Here is a 9939-nt window from a genome sequence, read left to right on the forward strand (position 1 = left end):
GGAAAACTAAATATTTGTATGATATACTGTAACTTTATGGAGGCACTTTTTGAGTTGATAAAATCATATGTTTTGAGAGTTTGGGTGCTTAAAATGTGCATTTAGCCATGACACAGCAGTGACACATCTGGGTTAGTCCGGAGAAACAGGCTGGTTATAAGATAATTGTTTGATAAAAAAAACTAAAACAAATATTAATTACGTTTGTCACCTTGACACCAGGCCTGTAGTTCTTTCATGGCAGATGATAATTTATAGCAGCATAGCCGCGGGAAGTAGGGGTGCTGAGGGTGCAGCCGCACCCCGACCTGAGGTGCCACACCCCCTTCCCACCGAATCATGAATGAATGTTAATTCAGTTAATTTATTATTGTATTGTTGTGGCAGGGGGGCGTGATCTAGGTGCCGTCTGTGGGTGGGGTGACAGGTCTGGCTCTGCCAGCTCACAGGCGCAGCTGCAGCACATTCTGTTAATTAAGTGGAAGGTCAGGTGCTGTTGATAGGAAACCTGTGGTTTCTGACTGTTGCAGTGAGGCTGGGTCCAGAGTGACTTCACATGTTCAGTTGTTTATAAAACATGCTAAGTTAGGAAGTTCTGCACAAAATAGGCTAAAGCGTAATGTCAGTTCCCCATTGTCAAGCATCTCTCGTTCTCTCGTTCTCTCTCTCTCTCTCTCTCTCTCTCTCTCTCTCCCCCTGATCCGCCAGCACTGTCTGCTGCCTGTGCAATTTATATTTCGTCCTTTAATGGTGGCGTGCCGAACATAGCAGCAGACCTACAAACCCAAAACGTGTTCATCTACCTTCTATCCTGGACTTGCAGATCTGCTCTGACCTGTTGTTAACCTACTGTATAGCTGTATTTGTCTGCATGTATTCCTCCCTGGACTAGGAGCATTCAAAGCAACCTACTTAAGAAAGCTGCCCAGTGTTGTGTCCTTCCTTTGCCCTGGGTGGTGACTAGTTGGTCAGAATTGTGTTTTGTAAAGAGGAAATAGATCTTGACTTGCAGTATATATCTGCTGCCATGCTCACGCACCTTATGTCTTACCTCAGGTACGTATCGCACCGGTTAGATACAACGTGTAAATCTCTATCTCTCTTCCCCTTGCGGCCCCCCCCTTTCTTCTGCTTCCCTTTCTTTTTTGTGGAAATAACAAAAACGATGGAGCTTGCACAAAAACGAATTTCAACAGTTTTACACCTGTAAACCTGTGATGTGACAATAAAGTTCAAATTCTGTCCCAATTGGGTGTTAGTTAACTACTATGTTTACGTATGTTTACACTGTACATTGTACAGTGCACACAGTGCATGATGTCCACAGTCTCGTAAGGTACTACATATAATTCTGAAGGGACTGTCTCTGTAATCTGCAAAGTCTGATAGGTAATTCCTTGTGCCAATTATGTTTTTGAATGGAGTGATAGCTCTCGTTCCAACAGACCGAGATCAAAGGACCTTTGGCATGTGGGCGTTCACTTCTGTTCATATATAAAGGGTCAGGGTATATGGAAAGAAGGTAGGGTCATCTACGTCATTTTTGCAAACCAGTGTTGCCATGTCCACTTATTATAAGCGAATTTGGGCTTTCGGTGAAGTTGCTTGTAAATATTGGTAGTTGCGGGTTGTGTAGTTAAGTGTAGTTGCTTATTTGGACTTGCTTCACAATTTAAAAATGATTTTAACCAGTGGTTCTCAATTATTTTTATGTCATGGACCCCCAAATTAATATGTTTTGGTCCCTAACCCCCATTTGAAAATGTTTTGTTTTTGGTCCCTAACCCCCATCTTTGTGCCAGGGAGCCCCGTACCAGATTTGTGTTGTTAGTGTTTCAAACATCCTCAATTATTTCACAATTTACTGCAAGATTTTTTTTTAAATAGCAGATCTACAAGCTCCCTCAAAGTTGTGTCAGTTTTGAGAGAGAGAAGTAGAAGTAGCTGAGAGAGAAAGAGGAAGAGAGAGAGAGAGAGAGAGCGAGAGAGAGCGAGAGCGAGAGCGAGAGAGAGAGCGAGAGCGAGAGCGAGAGAGAGAGAGAGATTTATTGCCTCTCTCCTCTGTGAAAAACTGTAAGTCTACTAATTTATTGAGGGGTGTGAAGGGGACCGTATTAGCGGCTGGAATCAGTACAGAGCCATGAAGTTGGGTGCAACCAGAGGTGTATTTATTCACCATAGAACATACAAAAAAGGTACAATGCACCACATGAAACTCTTCACCCTCAGACTTTTGTCAACTGGCAAGTAAAAGCATATTCTGCTCAGCTAGCTAATGAGCCAGCCTGGACTATACCATTCAAAGGGGTGCAATCTACATCTAGCATACCATAAATACATAACTAAACATACAATACATAAATAAACCCACCATAAACACTTACTGTAAATACCCTTAACCACCACAAGTATATTAAAAGTCTTGCTGAACTACAAAATATTCTTTCCTAACTACTACAACAACCATAAGCAACTCTAAAACACATCACAACCCCCCTTTGCCATCCTGACTTGGTCCAGCCCAATTGTACTGGACAGAATATTCCATACAATTACATATCTTACACTTCTTATACATATTGGACTTAAGTCTCTATTGCACTTCCTATTACACACATTGCATCGATCTGCCCATCCTGATTACCACCAAACATTTCTGTCCCCAGTCGAACTAATTAGCTGAGTGGCCAGCTCAACAAGACAGAAAACAAATGTTCAGTTAAAATGTATTCAACCAACAATAAAATCAGGACTTTGCAAAATACGACTGTGCAAATTAATAAAGTGCCAATACCTAAAGTGCCCATATGCTGTGCAAACATAGTAACAGAGGTCCTCTCTGTTACAAGGGGTTAAAACTTGGTGGACATGCGTTCTGTGACAGTACTGCTGTGGCAGTGGTTCTCACATTGTTTTGGCTTCAGTACTCGCTTTTGATTTCTGAATTCCGAGTACACCCTTTACCCAACTACAACCCAAGTGCAGCTTAGAGCACTGCAAGAGAAAACCAGCATAATGATGCTTTGAATGAATGATAGCGCACCTGAAAGAGTAGCAATTAGTGCCTCCTGAGCAGATTTATTTTAAACTGTGGCCATAATATTTCAGTAAGTCCAGTTCTGATGTCACTATGTTCAAAATAAACAGCATAATAGTTGTGCTAGTCAAGTTTTTGGTTACACTTGGTTTAATACTTTACTCAGCAGTTTCACACTAAGTTTGTCAATGTTTTAGGATTAAACATAAAAGTAAATGTTTAAATAAATGTTTCTAATTTCCACTTTCTCTCACACACCCCATTTACAGTCTGCTTTAAGAGTAATGGATTTTTAGACACAGCAGCTAGTGGTTCATATTGAAATTCATCCTCCCACAGTAGCCATTTTCCCATGTTCTTTCTCCGTGTTCAAACACACACACACACACACACACACACACACACACACACACACACACACACACACACACACACACACACACACACACACACACACACACACACACACACACACACTGTTGTTGCATTTAAGTATGAAACATGCTAAACAAATGAAATTATTAGTATTATTGTTGTAGCTATTACTATACCACAATAAGATTTACAAATGGACAATACAGAGAGAGAAGTGACAGCCATGATATGAGGCAATCCTTCTGATGTCAGTATACAGTATATTCTGTTGTGGCAATCCTGAGGCACTGGTCAAGATGTTCATTGATAGAGTTCATTGTTGAAAACATGACTCATATGCGTGCAGGGGAACAGAGTGAGTTGGATCATTGCAGTAGCTCTCATGTTTTTGAATTGAGCTGCCAAAGGTCACTCACGCTAACGTCCTTGTATGGTGGTTTGAGCAAATGCATAGTGCATAATGCTGTTTATGTACCTTTGTGCATGTGCCACATGCATGATCATGCACGCTCATTCATGCACACGTACCTGTATGCACCATGTATGTATTGTCTTTAGGATGGGGGACAAATATTTTTGTGCTTAGCTTACCTAATAACTGCACATTTCAACACAATGGACAGCATGTCAGCAAACAAACAAATATTGTAGTCACCATAGTAAACATAGTTTATTTGTAAAATGTATTACAACACTAGTACCCTATACATAACTAAATAGTTAAACTTTATGTTTAAAATACAAATAAAACCTTAAGTGGTTTGTGCATCTGCATTCATATAAGCTAAACACAAATACAAATAATGCAAATTATAAAAGATTAAGGCTCTGTGTTTGTAGTCAAAAGGCAGAAAAGAATGTATAATGTCCTCATTAAACCGCAATTGCACCTGGTTAATAATGCTGCTCTCATATTATCTATGGTGTGAAATGCGGTCAAAATAGATTTTTAGAATTTTTATTTTTGGATTTTACATTTGGTCTGTTTTTAATTTATTTGTAATTTTGTGCAAATAATATGACAGGGGTTGGTTTCGGACCGCACAATTGGCTCTAGCACTTGGCCGCCTATTTGGGATCCATAATTTAGAGTAACACATAAATGCTTTAAATCATTTTGTTGCCTATGAACACTGGAGGACAATGGAGCAGGATGAGAGTGTCATTCCACTGTTCATTTTACTTTGATCCAGGACTGTGGAAGAGGAATAGATGTGTCCTAGAAAGACACAATAAGCCACGTTGCCAGACCCTTTTCTATTTTAGAGATGAGTGTTATGATGATGTCCTCTTCTTATACTACCCTACCCGCTACTAGAACCCTCTTTCCGTTATCATTAGGTAGAGAAAGGTGGGTCAAGAGAGACAGAGAGAGATACTGAGAAAAGCAATTCTGAGAACTTTGTGCTTGTGTGTGATTGTTATTCTTCTCTGTGTGATTCGTCGGTTGTGAGGACAATTTGTACTCAAGAGCACAGCAGTACACAAAGACAATCAGTAGAGTGGGTGTGATAATATAATAGATAGAATGCATACAGTACTGTAGATAGATACAATACATACATATGCATCACCTTATGTAAAATATAAAAAAAGGCAGTACTCAAACCCAAGTGAATAAGGAGTGAGACGATAGACAAAAGTGGATCGTACACACTGTGCGATTGTATTTTGGGCATCAGCTTATGGAGGGATGTTTAAATCATATAAGTCTACTAATTAAGGTGATGCATACAGTACACATGCATATAGATGCACAATGTACATACAGTACCTGCTGTGGTTGACCTAGCAGGCTCATCTGAATACTGTATGATCCCTGCAGAGATTAGCAACCATCTCCAGCACACTGTTCTCTGCTCTCTTATACTTCCCTCTTCTCACTTTTCCTATCCTCCCCATTGCCTACTCTCCTGTCCTCTCATCTTTCTTTTCTTCATATTTCTCCCTCTCTCTCTCTCTCTCTCTCTCCCTTCTATCTCTCTATCTGCTGCGGTGCTCTGCTTCGGTGTAACTGTGGCAACGGTCCTATGGAAACAACCTGTTGCCACGCACGAGCAGCAGCTTCTACTGGAAGAGACGTGGGGGCTGAGGACAGGGGTGGGTTGGCAGGATGTTAACCTCTGACTGCACTGGAGTTCTTTACATCAGCCACTTCCTCTAGTGAATGCGAGGACCTCCCTAAGGTAAAAGAGCCCACTACCCCTCTGTTTGGCCTCATATCATATATTATCACAACCATACAATCGTCAAGATGCCAACTTGCCTTCTTCAATGTCACTAAAATATGAAGTGAAGGGGTATTTGATCATTATGCTTTGATGTTTGGATTATATTCTTTATTTTGCATGAATTGAACTCTTTGGATCTCCACTCATGCAGCAAGTCATGTATGACTTATATACTAGAACAGACACGGACTGTTCTAGTCAAACTGCTAGGACTGCTTTATTTTACGTAACAGGCCTAGATAATATTATCATAGGCCTCATAGTATCATTAATATACAATAACATTACTGTAAATGAGGTACTGCCTAGCGAAATACAGTAAATATACTGTAAATGGTAGTCCTGCTGGGATTTCCTGACAGTGTGGGTAAGGAGTTAGCTAAGAACATAGTGCTGTTGGCAGATACAAATCGGCAGCTCTGGCGGCGCGCGCTCTCAACATGGTGCCGATCCTCCAGGGCTCGACCGCTAAACGCCTGACCGAGCTGAGGGAGACGTGGGGCGAGGACGCGGGGGAGTTGGAGGCCCTGCAACAACTCACCATCAAGGTCTCTCGCCATGCCACGGAGTGGGTCGGCAAATCCATGGCGGACTGCGCGGCGATTGAACGAGCAAGATGGCTCGACCTCGCCGATTTCCGCTCGGAGGTGACTGACGCCAGAAAAAAGGTCATGGCGCTCCCTCTAAAACCGGACAACCTGTTCGTGGGCGCCTCGGAGTTCCTCCACATCTCCATTGAATCCCGAAAGGCCCAGAGGGAGCCCCCCCCCTCCTTCTTCCAGGCCCCACAGTGAGAGGCCCGCCGGCAGAGGACGTTCCTCCTCCTCTCGCCGTGGACAGGTCAGCACCTCACGGTCCTCCTCGGCCCAGGCAACCTCAGCAGAGAGACCTCGGGACGCGGTTAACAGCCGGGGCAGACTTTCCCTACGCCAGCACCCAACCCAAGGCCCCCACGCCGTGACATGGGGAAATCCCGCCGCGCCGCGCGGGGTAAATGACACTCCCCCCCGGCGTACAGACCGGTTCAGCCCCACCTTAACCCTGCGAGCGGGGTGGATGGGGGTTAGCCCCCCCTCGGCCGTTCATGCTGGGGAAGAGGACAGTGGCTTTTCAGGCCTCGAAGGACAGGGTCAGGGATGGCTCCTCGAGTGCCAAAAGACTTTGTGTGGACAAAATGTATGTAAAGGTACCTTTATTTCTGCCAAAGAAAATAAATGTTACAAACCCGCTCATTATTCCACCTGTCTTGGAGCAGCGGCACAGTGGGGTCCCCATTCCGGGGTTTGTCGACACCTCGTGCCGAGCCGTCGGGCTCAGACAAGATGGCGACGGTCAAGGTAAGCCGGATGTTGACATCGGGGAGAGTTTCCGTGGCCAGTCACGTGACTCCCTCGAGTCTCCCGGACGGGCCATCGCTACCTTTACTGTCTCTAGCGGGGGCCACACGCAAGGCCCCGTTGGTCCAAGTAGCGGTGCCGTTGGTTTCCATGGAAACGGACAAGCTAAGATGGCGGCAGCCCAGGACAAACCGGATGTTAGTTCCAGTGGCGGCGTCGCCGGTCCCCATGGCAACGAAGCAGCTCCGAGCAGCTGATGACGTCAGCAACCCCCATTTGTTTTCTCCCTATTGTTTTCTCATGCGAGGGTTTCTATTCGAAGTATTTTCTAGTGAAAAAGAAGGGGGGGGGGGGGCGTATGACCCATCCTGAACTTGATTGGTCTCAACAAGTTCCTAACGGTTTTCAATTTCAAAATGTTGACGACCGCGGCACTGTTGCGAACAGTACGTCAAGGGACGAGCATAGACCTCAAGGATGCTTACTTCCACATCCCAATCTACCCTCCGCACAGGAAGTTCCTTTGCTTCGGCTTCGAGGGGAAGGTGTACGAGTACATGGTCCTCCCCTTCGGTATGTCGCTAAGCCCCAGGGTTTTCGTGAAATGCACAGATGCAGCCATAGCTCCACTGAGACGGCAGGGAATCCGTCTGTCGACTTACATCGACGACTGGCTTTTGGCTGCGAGCTCGAAGGAGGAGGTGGCACGACACACGGCTGTAGCCATCTCCCACTTGACGTCGCTAGGTTTCACTATCAACGTCCAGAAGAGCGTGTTGGTCCCGTCTCAGCAGACCACCTTCATAGGGATCTCGCTGGATTCGACCACGCTCATGGCGCGTCTGTCTCAGGACAGGACAGGCGCCTTCTTGGCCTGTGTGAGGTCTTTTCGTGTGGGGCGTCGAGTCACATACAGGCTATGCATGCAAGCGGCGGGTCTCATGGCGTCGGCCATACATCTGATCCGTTTGGGCAGGCTCTACATGAGACCTTTCCAGAGGTGGATGCGGGTCCTCCGGATCCCGGCCACCATGGGTTCTCGAAAGGTGGTGGTGTCTTCACGCTGCGTGGAGTCACTCAGACCGTGGTCACAAGCAGCTTTTCTGTCCGAGGGGGTCAGAGTGGGCACTGTGATCTCACGGGAGGTCATCATAGCTCTTTGCATCGCCAGGGGCCGCTGGTATCCCATAGTGAGTGTCTCATTGTGAGTGTCTAACTCCGAACCTAAAGAAACCGGGGTTACCTACGTAACCTCGAGTTTTTTTACCATACAGTACTATCCACAGCAAACGTGTGGCAGCCAATTTTTGCCCATGTTTGATATGTGCTCTTTCGACAGCAAAGTTGCATGGTGACAGTTCACCGTGTGGTGGCATTTTAGCTTGCACTGATTGGTCAGCTATTGTAATATCAGCCCTACAGCAGATACATGTTATCAGCTGTAGGGCTGATTAGGCTTATCACCCTCTCTGTCCTTTTTATCACAGGTCATTTATTCTCCTGCCAACAAAATAAAAAGGCATTTCTCAGTTTAGCATACTGTACTCTCCTACTCATTGATCCTGCAACTAGGTCTTGTAAATCTTAACCACTTTAACGCTACGTATATACTTATAGTAGTTGACTGGAGTCCTCCAGGGGTCTATACTAGGCCCCCTTCTTTTCCCCCCTCTACCCTAAATATCTTAACTGGAAATAGAATAGATAGATAGATAGATAGATAGATAGATAGATAGATAGATAGATAGATAGATAGATAGATAGATAGATAGATAGATACTGTAGATAGATAGATAGATAGTGTAGATAGATACTGTAGATAGATACTGTAGATAGATACTGTAGATAGATAGATAGATAGATAGATAGATAGATAGATAGATAGATAGATAGATAGATAGATAGATAGATAGATAGATAGATCTACAAGAACACTTGTAGCGTTGTGATCCTTTGTTTTGCAGAATGTTTGCCTAAAATAGTTACGCTAAAGTTAATGTGGTTAAACTGGTGTAATATGCAAGGGAAGCCAAACACATGAATCAAGTCAATTACAACGTTCACACTCGTGACAGACTTGGATTAATAGAATAATATGGAAGGGATATTGCATAATTATCTCTTATATTCTAGCCCCTACTCCCCACAGCAGAAAGAAATCTCACAGCTTGCACGTCCCCGATAGGCAATGTGGCACATCATGAAACAAGATTACACACAAACACACAAATGCGTTTGTCAATAGCCTGATGAATCCCTTATTTACACCTTGAATGACTCTGTGACCCATTCACACTTCACTCCAAAAGACAGAAAGAGAGAGAAGAGGGGAGTCCATGACGCATATGTTGCTAACACAAGAGAGAAGAGAATAATAGCAGTGACAGGCAGGCATACTCACCTATCTCGAAGCTCCCATCAATGACACCTATCAGGTAACTGGGGATGTCGAACCGTCGCTCCAGCTGAGTTATTGTGCTCTTCATGTAGCTTCCCGACAGAGCCTTCGCAAAATAGGCGAAGGACAAAGCCGCTAGAAACATCTGGAGAGAGATGGGAAAGAAAGAAAGAAAGAAAGAAAGAAAGAAAGAAAGAAAGAAAGAAAGAAAGAAAGAAAGAAAGATTAGTATGTGGAAGGACATAACAACAAATGATTTTACTATTATCCCAAAGAGATGCTTCGATCATTCCCTAATATATGTATTATCCTATTATAAAATGAGGAAACCCCTGTCTGTCAGTCGGTCAGTCAGTCAGTCAGTCAGTCAGTCAGTCAGTCAGTCAGTCAGTCAGTCAGTCAATCAGTCAATCAGTCAGTCAGTCAGTCAGTCAGTCAGTCAGTCAGTCAGTCACTCATCCATTTTGCTCCTCAGTGGGTTAACCAATCGATCTGAACTTACAGGCATTGATCATTGGAATATGGAGAGTGGTGAAGCCCATTTTTTATTAGCATTTTTGC

General features: G+C 44.2%; 1 protein-coding gene across 1 annotated transcript in view; it reads right to left on the reverse strand.

Moving 5' to 3' along the window:
• The window catches only part of slco1c1 (solute carrier organic anion transporter family, member 1C1), a gene marked incomplete at its 3' end in the record, with an annotated part of 33974 nt that extends 24448 nt beyond the window's left edge, over nucleotides 1–9526 (reverse strand). The window contains exon 1 of the mRNA XM_080429151.1: nucleotides 9382–9526. Within this exon, the coding sequence (XP_080285277.1) occupies nucleotides 9382–9523 (142 nt within the window). The 5' untranslated portion in view covers nucleotides 9524–9526. The remainder of the gene's footprint in view (nucleotides 1–9381) is intronic.
• Between the last annotated feature and the right edge of the window lie 413 nt (nucleotides 9527–9939).

Source organism: Gymnoscopelus braueri (genome assembly GCF_963280865.1).
Source record: "Gymnoscopelus braueri genome assembly, chromosome: 5".
Taxonomy (NCBI): domain Eukaryota; kingdom Metazoa; phylum Chordata; class Actinopteri; order Myctophiformes; family Myctophidae; genus Gymnoscopelus; species Gymnoscopelus braueri.